Below are 16921 nucleotides of genomic sequence, written 5' to 3'. Positions count from 1 at the left end.
ACACGGACACCAGTGTTATTAGGTAAATGGAATGAGGACATATGCGCACAACTCCTGTTTATTTGCAGGGTCACCTGATGAGTGATGCCTGTGAGACGATGTGGGTGAAATGTAGGGGGAAGCCTACTATGAGAAGGGGCTGTACAGTGACATGTTCTGATGGCAGTTAAAAACAATGAGAAGCCAACAGGAAAAAACAAAACAAACAGGTAATCACTGCAGGTCTAACAGCTGGCCATCAGTGGGCAACTGGATAAACTATCCCAGCGGCAAGAGAATGTTGTCGCTCCAGTTCATGTTGCGTGGTGTCCATTGCAAAGCTTGCTTTCCATTGATTGTGTTGCTTGTTTCTCAGAACACTGCCTTTGATGTACTTCGAAACTTGTTGGTGAGTTTCTGGAGCCTTCTTCTGGGTCTCCTTAGAATCTTGTATACTTCAGTGGAGCAGCTCTGAGCCCATCTCTTGGGTGAAGAGACACCTTGGACATGTCACAACAGCAATGGAGTAGGCTGTATTGGTGTTGCATGTGTGTGCCACTGCAAAACTGCTAAGAAGCCACTGCCAAGTCACTTGTGGAACACATTGATGGAATTAGGTCATGGTCAAGGCATGCTGAAAACTGGATCTGAACACCAGTGGGGTAAGCAGTTTGAACATCAGCTATCCGCTTGTTGCTTCTGAGTGCCACGGATGCTTGCAGAACTGCGGCTTGGCACCAAATGTCTGACTCCGGTCAGAATGTGAGTCGCTCTGTCGTTGGTAGCGGTGATGCACTTCTTCGGGGCAGGATGGCGTCAACAGTTGTATCACTTATGAGCAACAAGAATGTCTGGATCCATTACTAGGTGATGGCAGGGTCAGCTGACTGGATGACACCCAGGACAGTAAAGCTGTAGGTGAAAGGTTAACAAATGTTAACATTACAAATGAAGGTTTGTGACTTTGCTCTCAACTGCTTGACTGTCGAATGCTTGTCCATGGATTTGCTTTGGTTCTTCCATGATGTATTGAGTCTTCTCTTAAGTGTGAAGGTGGTTTGCTTGCTGGCAGCAGGATGGACCTCGAATTCCAGTGGGTGCTGGTGGTTGGAACCTTTCAATATGTGCAAGTAATTGGCAGTGGCATAGCACACAATGATGGGGCTCCCCTGCAAAATGCATTGAGGGGACCCTGAGTCTCCCATAGTTCACCTATATTCACTAGCCTCAGGCTGAATAAGGGCCCCCCTGAAGGGCTGAGGTTCTCCTGCACCTCAGGAGCTGCAGGGACATGTGTTCTGCCCCTGGGCATTAGTGATTCCTTTTAGTGCAAGTTCCATAGGGTTGAGGCAAACAGCAACGGTGTCTGGACAGCTGCTGTGGGACGACAAGGGTAGAGACTCCTGTTGCCTTCGTACATCTTATTCCTAGTTCTCCCTTTTGGTGGTCCCTCTTCATCAGTGGCCTGCCTGTTATTGACTCATGCCTGCATCAGCAGTTTGAGTCAGTTATGGCGATTTTCGGGCATGGTCAAACCTGATCTGAAGCTATTGTAGGATTGTTCTCCTCTTATGCACAGGAGCAGGCTTCACTTTAACTTATGTGGACTTGAGAGTCACTTTCTGCTTTTTAGTGCTCGGGCACAGCATTTTCTCTCCGTTCAGGCCAACTTGGCCTCTCCGATGGGGCAGTAGGCTTTGCGTTAAGTAGAGGGTGGGTGTCAATCTGGTCTGACCTCTTTCCACATCCCTTTCGTCATGGGGGACGTTCAGAGAAGTGCAAGAGCACCAAGGCTACCATCTGGGAGTTGGAGGCAGTGACATGATTTCTGAATGCCATCTTGCCCTTTCTTTAGGTGACCAGAGTTCGGTTGGAGACTTCCTGGCTGTGGAAAGTGAACTACGCAACTGCTGGGCTCTAGTTGCATTACTCGCCTTCAATGTAGCTTCGGGCCATGTAACAGCTGTGAAGCACCTTCCTTTCTCTTCTTTGCATTTACTTTGTCAAGCTTTAGGCCCTGGCTGGACTGGCAGTCTCTTGGCACAAAGTACAGATCCCAGTGGTTGGGATAAATGGTACAAGAGCCTTCAGGCACCATTCTTTCACCAGGCTGTCCCTGTCTCAGCCATGTCAGGATGCTGGGGCAGGCTGGAATGAACAAGGAGCCATCTCTGTCCCTACTGCACTCAATTCTGGACTCCAGTGAATGGCCCCGAGTTGTGGACTGCAAACAGCAGCGAGAAGCACTGCCTCCCTGTGGTGAAGGCACTTCCATGGCATCCTCTGCTCAGTGAGGCGGTTGGACAGTGGCATTCACCTTCTGTATAAGTGTGCGCCTTGGTGCAGGCCTTTGTCTGACCTGCTTCAGTGTAAGGGAGCCAAGACACAAGTACTGGGATGAGTTGATGCTTCCTTATTGGCAGCCTCAGGGACCGGCTGCAGCATAGGGTGAGCCTCAGGGACCGACTGTAGCATAGGATGAGCATCAGGGACCGACTGGAGCATAGGATGGGGCTTCAGGGACAGGCTGCAGCACAGGATGAGCCTTGGAGACAAACCTCTGGGAACAGCTGCAGCACAGGATGAGCCTCTGGGACTGGCTGCAGCACAGGATGAGCCTCGGGGACCGGCTGCAGCACAGGATGAGCATCAGGGACTGGCTGCAGCACAGGATGAGCCTCGGGGACCGGCTGGAGCATAGGATGAGCATTAGGGACAAACCTCTGGGAACAGCTGCAGCACAGGATGAGCCGCAGGGACTGGCTGCAGCACAGGATGAGCATCAGGGACTAGCTGCAGCACAGGATGAGCCTCAGGGACTGGCTGCAGCACAGAATTAGCCTCAGGGCCCGGAGCAGCACAGGATGAGCCCCGGGACCAGCAGCAGCATAGGATGAACCTCAGGGACTGGCTGCAGCACAGGATGAGCCCTGGGGACCGGCTGCAGCATAGGAAGAACCTCAGGGACTGGCTGCAGCTCAGGATGACTCAGGGACTCGGTGCAGCACAAGATGAGCCTCTGGGACCAGCTGAAGCATAGGATAAGCCTCAGGGACAGGCTTCAGCACAGGGCCTCAGAGACAGGCTGCAGCGCAGGATGGGCCACGGGGACCGCCTGCAGCACAGGAAGGGCCTCAGGGTCCAGCAGCAGTACAGGATGGGGCCTCAAGGACCGGCTGCAGCACAGGATGGGGCCTCAGGGACCGGCTGCAGCACAGGATGGGGCCTCAGGGACCGGCTGCAGCACAGGATGGGGCCTCAGTGGCCGGCTGCAGCATAGGATGGGGCCTCAGGGACCGGCTGCAGCATAGTGTCGGCCTCGGGGACCGGCTGCAGCACAGGAATGGCCTCGGGGACCGGCAACAGCCCAGAATAGACCACAGGGACGGCTGCAGCACAGGATGGGGCCTCAAGGACCTGCTGTAGCACAGGATAGGGCCTCAAGGATCGGCTGCAGCACAGGATGGGGTCCCAGGGACCGGATGCAGCACAGGATGGGGCCTCAGGTACCAGCTGCAGCACAGGATGGGGCCCCAGGGACCGGATGCAGCACAGGATGGGGCCCCAGGGACCGGATGCAGCACAGGATGGGCCCCAGGGACCGGCTGCAGCACAGGATGGGCCTCAGGGACCGGCTGCAGCACAGGATGGGCCTCAAGTACCAGTTGCAGCATAGGATGAGGTCTCAGTTGGTTCTATGCCAGTAGCACATGAAGTGCTGTGGTAGTCGTGGCATGTGGCATCAATGCTCCTGGGGCTGGGTCAACACCGTTGCCTGCCAGACCTGAGGGCATGCACCTAGTAGCCAGGGCTGTGGTGCGAGTGGCACCGTGAGTGTCCTTAGCTCCCTCCTGAGGCAACAGAGATTCATCGTTGGCAGACGTTTGTCTTCAGGAGCGCGCCCTGGTGTAGGCAAGCCGCAGGGAGTGTCGATGCACAGCGAGGCCTCTCTTGTTAGAAGGTGGGGTTGGGTCCTCCGCTTGAATAGAGTGGGCCTAGGTGCTCTGGGCATCACCTCTACTGGACAGCTTGTGGGGCCCGTCAGTGCCAGAAGCCTCTTGTGTCTTGCCAGTAAGGGTCTCCGGGCTGGTGTAGGCCTTGGGTGCTATTGATTCTCGCGCCCTGCCCTGGGACAGCCATGCTGGAGGTGTAGGAAGTGCCGAGGAGAACCAGCATCAGCAGACTGCTTTCGCCTCTTCTGGCGCGAGTCCTGCAGCTCCAGTGCAGGAGAGAGGTCTGTGCAGCGATGAAAGGGCAACTGCAGGTGTTGGAGCCGGACACGGTCTCTTCGCCATGCGTCTTGTAGCAGCTTTCTTTGGTGAGTGGAGAGGCAGAGAGCACCATGACAAACAGCCTCTTCTCTCTCCGAGGCAGGCAGTGCTGGGGCATCATGGGGGTCTCTCTAGGGTGAGACTATACTCACAGCAGGCCCCTCTGTCCAAGCTGGTGCAGCTGCATCAGTGCCTCTACTCACCATGGACTGCAGGATCAGTGTGCCAGTGGTGCCAGGTTGGGTAATTACCCATGGTGGTTGGTCAGAGTGCAATGGAGATATAGCTGGTGACCAGGATCCTGGCTGCAGAAGCCTGATGACTGTTGATCCCACCAATCTGGGAGGATTATCACCACAGATATATCAGTAACTCGCAGGCGCGCCTGATGCCCACAAGGCTGGACCCCAGTCTCCAGCACCCCTCGTCAGCACTGCTGTGGTCGGTGTGGTGCAGCCTTGCTGTGCTAAAGGGTAACAAAGATCATCCAGTTAGTGGGTAACTGGAGTGCAGGCACGTGCACCCAACTCTTGTTTATGTGCATGGGCCATCTGACCAGGTGTGGGCAAAGTGTAGGGCTAGCCTTGTTGTTCTGTGACTTCCTAACTCTTCGGTTGTTGCCATCAAACATCCCCACCATGCTCAGAGTTCTTTTGTAGTCTCCCTTCTCCATTCCACGCCCCTTCCTGATCACCCCTGCCGCTCTTTGGCAGCATTTATTTGCTTTCCCCACCACACCACCCTCCGTTGCCACCTCCCAAATTCTTTTTTTAGTGTATTTTTTGGAAATAACTTTTTCAGACGGCTGGCAGCAGCAATTTACCAAATGGTCGACTCTTTACGTAAATGTGCTTTGTGCGCTTTTTTTTAAATTTACCTCCACGAGCCAAAGTAGCTGGATGACCTATGTGCACGCATGCATGGTGACACATATATGTCATCAAGCTGAGACCGCTTTTGTGTTATGACACAACAGCGATGCATATACATCCTCGTGATGAGGCAATAACAAATTTTTTCCGCTAAACAGCATTAGGAAAAAAGCATTGGTAAAAGGAGAGACCCACCGAGTTCTCCATTGCATGTTCCCTTTATCACTACTTCCTTGTCCTTCATTCTCCCCTTGCTTCTTTTATCTCCTTTCTTCTTGGTCAAAGCTTGATGATGAAAACTGAGTCCCGGTGCTCAAAATTCAGTGCTGTTCGAGTCACCTCCAAACATCTGCACAAATTATGCACTGCTGCATTTACAGAAGAATCATTCAAATCAGTCTCTGTGTGTGTTACAATATAACATCACTGTAAGTGGCGCGCAGCTGGCAGGAGCCATCCGCTCCTCAGTAATGTACAGCAATTAGCATGATGACAGCATGAGACGCTTCCTGGGTGATCATTGATCCGCTTCTGAGCTGGAAGCGTGTTCCCCAACGCACACCATTTGTGGTCAGAGACTTCTTAGTCAACCTCCCCCAGGGAGCATCCCAATGTGATTCCTATATGGACCTACAGAATATGTGCTCATCGGAGCACGCGGGAACACGTGTGGGAAGTCACTGACCTTATCCTCTTGAGTTCTATCTGCTACATAACCCAATCTCTGAAGAACGTTCGTCATCGGTTCCCGTTCCTACATCGTCAATGCCCAGCCTGAACTAGCCATACCTGGCCATAACACTCAGAAGGCAGATAGTTGTCTGCAGCCCTGGACTCTTACAGTAAACGCTGAGTCCTCTGGGTGTTTTTTCTCCCACTTACCGCCAATCAAATAGGGGTTCTCAATGTAGCGCTGGGCAACATAGTTTTCCACAGGGACCTCATCTTTCTGATCATCTGAACGCCCAACATCCTGGAAGACAGTACACGTGATAATGAATGAATACTCTGTTTCTGCATTGCACACTCTTCCTCGTGGGTTTCTTTATATTAGTAAAATTATGTAGCTAGGCAACCTAACCTGCACACACTCCTTGCACTTTCCCACAGCAAACATTAGTAGATCGACCTACCTACTCACAGCGTAATGTACTACCTGTAACCACCCCACCACATGCCTATGACATGGATTCCATTTCCAAGTGGAGCACCATCTTCTGACTTGACATACAGACCTTCCTTTATCAACCTTACCATTCAGGAGTCCCTCCACTATAAGGGAGGCCAAACTTACCTACCTCTGCGTACGGCTTATACGGCATAACATCCGCCAGATTAGCACGAGTATTAAAAGATCACAGTTGCACGACCTAGTGCTTGGCCTTTTCCTCAGGTCCTGGTAAAGCCAGAGGTTACTGTGTGGTTCTAAAGTGAGTATATTAAAGTTCCTAGGCCTTTGATACTACTGCACCGCTCTAAAGTGACAGATAACTTCTCTGGGTGTTGACTTTCTGGGGGTAGTGATATCAAGCAGTCTAGGAGGAGGTTACAGATATGAAATAAGTACTAGCATCATAGTCAAATAACACTTAATAAGTGTAAATGAACCTCCATGGCTCTAGCAAACATGCAGGTCTTTATTTACACTCTAGTTAATGCAACAGTTGCAATGGTGATCAGCACAGCAGACGTCCAGGCACCTTTTGCAGCCGAGCCGCAACTCAAAATGTATTTGTCCAGCCAACAACACTTTAACATTGGGCCTGTGGCCCACATTACCTACTTGGGAATATTGTTTAAAAGCAACATTCTATCTGCAGTGACCAAGTGACACAGGCTGTGCTTGCGGTTGATGAATAAATCTCTCAACATTTCAAATGCATAATAAAAGATCTCTCAGATCAGTACAGGTCTGACACCAGGTTTCTTAGCAATTGAGACATTTACTACAACTTTGTCTCTGCTAAGTCCCTAATCCCTTTTAGGTTAAGAAGGGCCACTTGTATTTGGAGTGAAAATAACCTCAAGTTAAAAAGGTGTGACGAAATACATATTTTGTATAGTTCTGAAATTTAACTTGATGAATTTCTAAATCGACGAAACATAATCAAAGTATTTAGGTTTATGGTCCACCCAGGCATTGTCCTGCAGCCACTAGAGTGTAGGGACAAGTGGATCAGAGGGGGTGTAGGGTAAAGACCCTAGAAAGTATAAATGGGACATCTCAGGCACCTTTGGGGCTAGAAACATGAAATCACTGGTGCCTTGGCCTATGCAGTGCACAGCATCAGTAGAGGCTCTTGTGCAAGTGGGGTTGCCACTAGTGTTCCTAAGGGACAGATCGATAAATGGTGCATGGTCCCACAGGGACATAAGGATAACGGCGTGTCATCCTACAGAATTCTAAGGAGTTCAGATACACCAATGCAGATGGGGTCCAAGCTCATGGAATGTGCTTCTCCCTCCAATCCATGCTGTACAACGTTGAGATACAAGCTCAGCTTGCCAATCTTATGGAAACGGACACGACAGAGACTAAGCAGAGGAAGTGTAGGTCATCTCTACTCTGGCCTACCTCTTCTTTTTTTTCGCAGAGAACCTCAAATAGGGTTGGCCTGTTCTGCACTTTAGAGTCACGGAAAAACAGGATCCTGCAACTTGTCCACATCTTTCGTAATACAGCAGTGAAAAAACAACTGACAGACTGGCTGAGGGTGCAGTGTTTAGCCAAATCATAGGGGCTGCTACCTTTGAAATTTGGGTTGCTGTCAATTAATGTTAAAATATAACAACAAGGGCATCTTCCACAGATACGGACAAGGAAAAAGAGGAATAACGTTTGGCATAACAATCCGCATATGCGGTCATCCACTGGAAAGGGGGTAAGTCGGGTTACCCAGCCCTGCACAGGGGCTATAGGTTTCCTGTTGCTGAGAAGGCTTGAAGTGTAAAAGGAGCCCAAAGGCAGGTGGAGAGGAGCAGAGACTGAAGGCACAGACCCAAGGCAAGGACATTTTTTTCGTAATAAAAAGCCAGAATAGCATCTATTCTCCTCAACCTTTGTCGCCCCCCAAAAACACCACTTCTCTCCACTTCCTACATGGGTGTAGGGCACAATTTCCCTAGCGCAGCAGCCATGTGCAATCCAGGCAGTCATTTTCTCAATCTAACCAACCCTGTTTATTTTCCTATGCAGGAGACTGGTGCCACACCTTTCCCGACTGGTGCTTTATAGATTTTCACCTAGTCAGTGGCTTGGTCCAAACTGCCACTCTTTCTGAATGTAAGCCATCTCTTTTTTAGGAAAATTCAAAATTCACCTTGTGACTTGGAAGATTTCTGTACAGCACCGACGAGAAAGCCAACTGACATAGTCAGAATATGTTGGCCATCTCCCCTTAAGGCTAAGGAACATATACCTAGACTTAGGACAAAGCTTCTGCGTCCTAAAAGGAGAAACTGAGGGAGACTAGATGAAGTGTCAAGAACCTGTCTGAATTGAGCCCGCAGCCCAAGTTGAGCTGGCCAGATGCTGCTGTTAGAAGGCTTCCGATACAAGTCCTGCCGCAATCCGAGTACTGAGAAGGCTGCACAATGCAACACTGTGCTTGTGCTGCCACAAGGAGCTAAGAGAGATGAGAAGCCATCAGAGCAAACTGCTAATGAGGCACAAGCTTGCCCAAGATATCTCCCCCTCTGCTCTTTATAGAAGAATGTGTTAACGACCAGCTAAGATCGGACTTTCTGAGGCCAGTGTGTGCCTCTTGGGTCCCTTTCCCATGAGTTGTGTAAGGAACACAACCAAAACAAATGTTGACTCATTAGTGAGGCCCTTGTGACTCTCTACCAGCACCTAATCATTCCCTGAGACTGAACCCAACTTAACACCAAGTTACATTTATTCACCACAACCAAACTTAAGGGGTAACGCACCTGTGACCTGCCAATTCAGTGACCATGTAATAGTATTTTGCTTCTGTGGGTTTAGAGATAAGACAATATTTGATACAAGGATTACCTACTTGCCCTTACGCCCCAAAGGCAAAGTGGCCTCCTCACCCAAGAGTATCAGAAAAAGCTTGTATCCTTGCAAACAATTACTAACTGGCATCGACTATTAATCTCACAATAGTAGTGTCAGTGGATAGTAGTCATCCTCGATTAGAGTGGGCAACACACTTTGGATGTACCCTACAACCCCTTTAAGAGTTGTCAATTTACAACTGCACAAATGCTCATTTCAAACTTGCGTTAAGTCATAGCATAAACATCTCATTACGTAATTCAACTATACGTCCAATACGCATTTTCCATCTATTATTTTATACTGTTCTCAACATGCATTAGAAGGCATGTACAACCAGGGAGGGGGAATGGAAGACAGGATTGGAGCTGAAGTGTCCCCAGCAGGTTAATAAAGTTCCTCTAATAAATCGCGCCCTCATCCCAAATACTTCAATTCATTCACTAATACCTACAAATCAAACTAATTTAGGCGATAGCACCTTTCCGTGCCAGCATTTTACTAGCAGATCCTACAGTTACAAGCACTATAAGGAAACCTTCTTTAATCAAAGAAACATCTTACAGAATAGAAAGAGCCTCACCCTCTTCCAATCCATGATGTCCTTCAGTCTTCGGAAGAGAAAAATTCCCCGGCCCTGTGACCGAGCAACCTGCAGAGTAGCAAGAAAGGTGAGAATAAAACCATACTGGAGTGTCATAGCAGTCAGAGTGGGTGGCAGCGTAAATCACCTGTGCAATGCTCACATGACAACACAAGCAATACCAGAACTAATGGCAGAGGCCCCAAAATATTTCTTTCAAATCAATGTTTGTCCGGTATGTGTATGATTTACAACTTCGAGCAATGTGTTTCCTTCTATTGCTGCATTAACCCCTACCCGCAGTCCATCCTCGAGGACAGGGGGGTGGGGGTTAGATTACTTTAGCTTTTGCTGGACCTCCCTTTCATCAACTGCATCCTTACACTTAAAGCAGTGAGTGAGTGAACCTACACCTTAATTTCCATCAAGCGTATAACCTCAAGATCCATTTCTTCATTGCAAATTTAAATCTCAGAAAAAGTATTTCACTGAAAATTATACATTTCCAATTTTCCGCATTGAAAATTCAATCACAGAAAGTAACTTACTGAAATGGGCAACCTATTACTTCATTTACCTCTTAACGTAGTTTACTCATTAATATTATCATGGTAGCTTTATCTTCTCTCGTCCATTTCAAAATTAATGACACCCTTCTCTTTTATTAATTAGTTAGATAGTCTCCACTGTACCAATTATTTGCCTACAACAATGTCCAGCATGAAGTCTAATGTAGATGTACACATCACACCATCTTCCACCCCTTCATATACTCCCACCATAGTTCTCAACCTGTTCAAGTGACTTTCCAAATTGTGACCAATATGTTTTTTTTGCTTCTCCTAAATAAAACGTTTTCCATTGAGTCATTTTCAGAGAGTTGAAAATGGTGAGTTAACTGAGTCCAGATGAAATTTAGACCAGCATCGATGACATCAACCTTTCAACTATCAACAAGCAATTTTCATACAAATATTTTTTTAAATAGAGAATCATAAACATAGATTCCTCTACTTTTCACCTGCATAACCCCTCTCTTTGCATGAAGTGCCCTTCTTTCACTATTAGTGCAGTATGGCATTTATAAATATTTTATGTTTCTAAAACAAATTTGCGCGAGCTCTGTCCATCTGCTCCCCTCCTGTGCCCATTCTTTTCTGCCTATTCTGTCATCAATGCTATGACTTTATCCATCATGCTCACCCCTTGTGCCCTTTCAGTCTCTACCACCCAGCCACAGTTCTTCAAACTTTCATATCTCTCCATACAGTGTGTCGTAATGCTACATGTCCCCACGTGCTCACCATCTGTCCCCTTTGCATCTCTTCACCTGGTTCATGTACTTCTTCCTTTGGCATGGGTCACTTTTAGTCTCTCCAACCAGTCCCAAAAAAAACGCATCACCGCTGTCTGATCAACTAATTTTAGTGGAGGATAAGGCTGCGATATCAGAGCTTAAGATACTGGTAGGGTGCAGTAACAATGGAACGCCACCCGGAATTGTTGAAATCCTGTGCCTCAAACAATTTTTTTAAGATATGCCTCAATAGGCAAACAAAAACAGTCGTTTTAAAACTGATATGGATTTATGTGGAAATAAAAAGGTACCAAGTGGGCAGAACTTCTAATATACAGTTATGTATTATTGCCTGATCCACCTTGAGACTATGCCCTCGAGAGAAGTGAGGCTGATTCTTATCCGTTTTATACTTAAGAAACACACAGGCTATCTGGAAAATCTGCAATGAGCAGAATTTATCCTTTGTATAAATCAGACATACAGGATTTCATTAACATATTATTGATATGCTCAGATTTGAAATAATTTTATAGGTAAAGTTTGAAGTCATGACTAATGGACTGAATGCTAAATATGCACATATTAGGGAAATTGTATGTATGTTCGAGTAAGAAACGTGATTTGATTTCTATGAGTTTTTTACATTCGATTTTGAGTAAGTCAACTGTATTGCCTAATGTCTTATTAAAGGTGAATAAAATATGTAGGTAGGTTTTCTGTTTAAGTTGAAAACGTAATAACAATGGCACATTGCTAAACGATTTATGAGTTTCCCTCAAATGCAAATCTAGAAGTAAAATCTTTTAGGTTTATCTCATTGTCATAATGACCCTCTCCTTAAGGTAGTCTTTAAATTAGACCTTGTGTATAAAGGTAATTCGCTCAATACCATGTCTCCTACATAGAATATTTACTGCTGTAACCCCCACCCCCACTAACCCACTGACTATTTGGCAGAGTTTCCATGTGCACAATAGGAACAACTGTAGTCTCTCTTCCATTCATCTTATGAATTCACTTCACTAAAAAAGGAAAACTGCAGTTCCCATATCATCTAGCTCCTATCCATTCCCATAGATGAAAAAAGCATGACTGATGACAAATGCCTCCTAATGAAATATCTAAGACAAAGTGAGCAAATCTCCAAGTCCCCCTTCCTCAAACCTTAAATTTGAGCCACATAGTTCTCAAATCCTAGCCCTCCAATGTATAATTTCCCATTTTGCACCTGATAATAGCTATGGACTCCTGCAGGATGCAAGATACAAGAACAAAACTTCAACTCCATCTCAAATCTTAAAAGACCCCACTTACGGGTTTCATAATCCATGTGATTCCGGGGTTTTTTCTAAACTCCTCCACAAACAGATGATACTCAGATGGCAGCTCGTAGGTCTTTGGGAAGAAGTCACACTTAGCCGACTCATTTTTTCCACCATCTTTCTCCAGAGTTTTTCGGAACCGTTTCAAGTTCTTCACCATGAGGTTCTTACGAGTCAACTGGAAGGAGGCAACACAGCTGTGTTTTAGGAGAAAATCCACATTCAAGTAAATGTACTCATTTTCTGAGGAGTTGATTTGCAAATCAAATGTTAATGATGCCCCCCTTAACGGTTATGGGATCTAGTTCATGTCCTAACAGACTGATCTCCATCCTCTTTCATATAAGGAGGAGGAGGAGGGTGTGTGTGTGTGTGTGTGTGTGAGAGTGTGAGTGCGAGTGTGTGTGTGTCTCTCTCTCTCTCTAAGTTCTGGATGCTGTGAAACTGTGCAAAAGTATAAGTCTTTAAAATAGCTATAAGAGGAATTTTAAAATGCAAAATGTGGATAAAAAAAGAAGACAGATACATATGTATATGTGGATTATAATTGTGTCTTTTGTTGTTTTTCAATTGTTTTTATGTGTTGTAAACTTTGGTCCATGTGCTTTATGTAATATTGACAGAAGAACAAGTGAATTAAAGTCCTGACATGGACTCACTTTTCCCAGGATAATCAGTCTCACTCTACGAGTACTCTCTTTTTCTCTTAGGGATCCGCCCTAGTTCCAAGCACTCCTCTGCTTATCTTTCCCCAGGCCTACACATCTCCTTTTTCTGCCAGCAGCCCAAGTATACTTCTTTTCTGAATGCCTGTGAAACACTTACCTCATAGTGGTTGCGGAAGTGGCAGATACGAACATGTTCATCCAGATAGATGCGATCAAAGTTCTCTCTCAGCCATCCCACATCACACCAGTAAAAGTCCCACTCACCCTCACTGCATAGAAAGGAAAACACAAACAGTAGCTAAATAGGTCAATTGTGAGCAAAGCACGGTGAAGAAAGGTCTCTCAATTTTTCCACCCTTGCACGGCTAACTTTGAATTATAAGCTCTCTTGAAAGTATACCTTGATACTGCCCACCCATAGTTAGTTAACCCACTTCATTATAATACATCACTCTATCCGAAAATTGCCCTTCAATATGGAAGGTGATGTGTAAACTGAGGCAGCTGGCATGAATATTACACCTTGCCCTCGTCAGCAGCAGACTGGACTATGGCAACGCACTCTACACAGGAATCCCAGTCAAACACCTACGACGACTACAATGCATCCAAAATGCCTCCGCCCGACTGATCGTCAACGACCCCCGCCACAGCCACATCACCCCCCACCTGAGAAACCTATACTGGCTCCCCGTCAACAAGAGTATCACCTTCAAGCTCCTCACCCACGCAGCACCCAACCCCCCCCACCCTTCACGGGTAAGTAGCGCGCTTTACAAGTACTCTGATTGATTGATTGATTGGTTGTTATTTTTACTACTTGATGGCCAATCCCATTGCTTTGAGAGAAAGAGAAAGTTGGAATGGAAGGGTGTGGTGGTAAGAGTAGGGCAGGATGCAACAACACACTAAACACAATCTACAGTCTAGGGGAAAATAGATTGAACAACACTGGCCTGTTCTTACTCTTTCACTTCCACCCAGCCAGGTCTGTGACGCAGGACGTCCAGAATAGTGTTGTTGAGTGCACACTTGAATCGAATGAAGGGCCTGGGCTCCCTGTGAAATACAAATAGGTTAACCCTTTGGAACAAAACTACACAGGTGTAATTCAACAGAGTTATGAATTGGTCTGCCTTGGTTTAAACTATTCTGGAGTATACACAATCAGAAGAAAGCTGTGCCACACAATCTGTACATACTGCGTTCAAACGGGTCCAAAAAGGTCTGCTGCACAATGCAAAACCTCCACAAATTGTGGTGTACTGTATTGTGTTATTGTTTTCGTTGTGAGAAAATGGCCAAAGAGCTTTAAAGTTTTTTTTCAATAGAAACCCTTATTTACAACTGAACAAAAGAAAAAAACAAAACCAATGCAGGTATACACGGGAACATTAAATATATTACATATTTACAAATAAAAAAGGTAAAACAGCTAACAAGATAATGAAGACAAGGGACAATATGTAACAGGGGAAGCATATAAGTGTAGAAACTTGTGAAAGTGAAACATAAGAAGGGAAATGAAAAAAAACGAAATTAATGACAAACCGTGAAAGAAGTGATATGAACTGGTGCATTGTAAAAACGCAGTAAGAAAGTGTAAGATCAAGATAGTGTGACAAGCATAGGAGGATATTTAAAAAATAATGTGATAGACAAAAGGGTAGTAGAAAAGGTAAAAGGGGGAGACCGGACAGTAAATAAGAGTGAAATATCAGCGAAAGAAGCAGTATTAGAAGTAGGTTAAACATTAAATTTCCTGAACTAAAAAGTCAAAAGAGGAAGGAAGTGATTTAAAGGCAATAAGTGTAATTCAAGTTTGAAAATGCATTTCAAGAATTCTAGTTTCAGAGCCCAGAGGGGTCTACTAGAAATGATTTCCCACTATGAAAGTATTTCGTATTTCTATAGCACAAACCTTGCCAATAGATAGTGGAGCACTATGCAGGGTCAAAAGCAAGCATAAAGTCAACGAGTAAAGGAAGCTTGGTAGCTGACAGTTAATGCATTGTGATGTAGTGTTCTTTAAAGAGGTGAGTCTTCAACTCTTCCCTAAATTATAGCAGAGTTGAGGTGGTCCAGATGGATACGAGGATTCCAGCTTGTGGGTGCAAAGATGGAAAAGACCTGTTGTCTTGTTTTTTTTTCTACACTTCTTAGTCTGGGAATGACAGATGGCCTCCAGAAATGTTTCATTAAATCAACAGAAAGATGGGTCTGTGTGTGTAAAACTTTACGAGTAATATAGGAAGAGTTTTAAATCAATCTTGCTTGAATTGAAACCATATGTAAAATGGGCATGATATGATCAAATATCCAATGAAAGGGGCGTGGCTTGGCCGGCTGCAAGATGGCCGCACTCTGAGTGGGCTCTGCCGGCCAAGCTGGTAAATCCGCAACAATCCTGCAGGCATCTGCACCTTACCTGCACTCCGACGCTGCATTCGGCTTCCCCTGGTTGTGATGCGCTGATCCATTGCGCTGCGACTCTTCTACGAGGCCCCGGGGCGGAGATAAGACGTTCCTGGCCGACGCGGGGCCTACGATCCTGAGCCCGCATTCGGCGGCCTCCCTTGCTGGGTGGTGCGGAGGCCTCCTGTTGCTCCTGGCGGCTAGGACAGATCTGGGGACGGCGACCGTCAACACCGGGTGAGTGGCGTTACCTCTTTGGCTCGACTGGCGGGGTCGGGGGCCTGCGAACCGTTCCATACGGCCCGGGGGTGCTGCGGCCTGGGAGCTAGCGCTCAGTACGCCCTCGTGTTTCCTCCGTTTCATGGCCGCTGGCACACGGGCGTGGCAGTGTGGGTGACGGGCTCCCCGCTGGTTGTTTGCCTCTGTTTGGTGGGCGCCCCCCCTCCCCATCGGCCTCCCGGCTAGCTGGTTGACCTGTGCGCTGCCCGCGACCGGCGCCCAACTACTTGGCGCCCAGCTTCCCGGCTGTTTCTGCCTTTCTCGGCCCCTGGTCCCTGCCCAGTGAGCTGAAGACAGGGGATCGGGCCTTGGCCTGCGGGGCGGCTCTACTACATCCTCCACTGGCCTGATCCCTGGCCCGGGGGACACCGCTGGACCTTGGTGCTCCCCCCCTTACTACCATTGGTTCTGTGTTGCTGCCTCTGGGACCTACGCACCGCGTCCACCCTCTGCCTGCCTTCCACAGGGGGTCACTGCCAGAGCCTGGTGCCCCCCGCCTCTATGTCGGCGCGGCCCTCCTTTTGCCGCCTTTGTCTCCTGCACGCGTGGGCCCTTCCTTGAAGCGCCCACACTCATCACGGACAGACTCCTCGGCTCAGGCTGCTCTCTGGGGTGACATGGGTCCCAGCTACCGCCTTGCAATTCCTGCAGTCGCCTGGGGGTACCTTTCCCATCCATTCCGCTCCCTACTCGTCTCAATGTAGCCGGACGATGTTACCCTATATGTCAGCCATCCTCAGGAAAACCTCAGCCCCCTGGTCCGGGAAATCATACGTTTTGGCGGGCTTTCCAGCATCCAGGTGAACTGGAGCAAGTTTGTTCTATTCCCCTTGACTGATGCCACAGTGCCATTCCCACCTGATTTTCCGTTCGTGTGGGCTTCCGGCCCCTCGCGCTACTTGGGCATCTGGCTAAGTAGGGATTTGGATGAACTGTGGAGGTCAAACTTCGGGCGGGCAGTAGACTGGCTGGAATCCAGGATCCCATCGTGGAGCTGACTTCCGCTATCTCTGACGGGCCGAATCGCAATAGCCAAAATTGTGGTCCTTCCTAAATTCCTTTATCTCTTCCTAAACATCCCCATCCCCCTCACTTCTCATTTCTTTTGCAAAATGCGCTCCCTAGTCATCTCGCTTGTTTGGGCAGGTAAACAACCTAGGGTGGCTTATGATATCCTCACTCTCCCCATGTCTGCCGGTGGGATGAGC

General features: G+C 47.4%; 1 protein-coding gene across 1 annotated transcript in view; it reads right to left on the bottom strand.

Annotated features, from left to right (window-relative positions):
* TTLL9 (tubulin tyrosine ligase like 9) overlaps window positions 1-16921 on the bottom strand; it is a 114359-nt gene that overhangs the window by 26711 nt on the left and 70727 nt on the right. Inside the window, exons 3-7 of the mRNA XM_078650444.1 lie at window positions 13986-14078; window positions 13177-13288; window positions 12344-12529; window positions 9730-9798; window positions 6005-6095 (exon numbers count right to left, since the gene is read on the bottom strand). Coding sequence (XP_078506570.1) covers window positions 6005-6095; window positions 9730-9798; window positions 12344-12529; window positions 13177-13288; window positions 13986-14078 — 551 coding nt within the window. The remainder of the gene's footprint in view (window positions 1-6004; window positions 6096-9729; window positions 9799-12343; window positions 12530-13176; window positions 13289-13985; window positions 14079-16921) is intronic.

This window comes from Lissotriton helveticus, chromosome 7 (assembly GCF_964261635.1).
Source record: "Lissotriton helveticus chromosome 7, aLisHel1.1, whole genome shotgun sequence".
NCBI lineage: Eukaryota > Metazoa > Chordata > Amphibia > Caudata > Salamandridae > Lissotriton > Lissotriton helveticus.
This window is presented reverse-complemented; position numbering and strand designations above follow the sequence as displayed.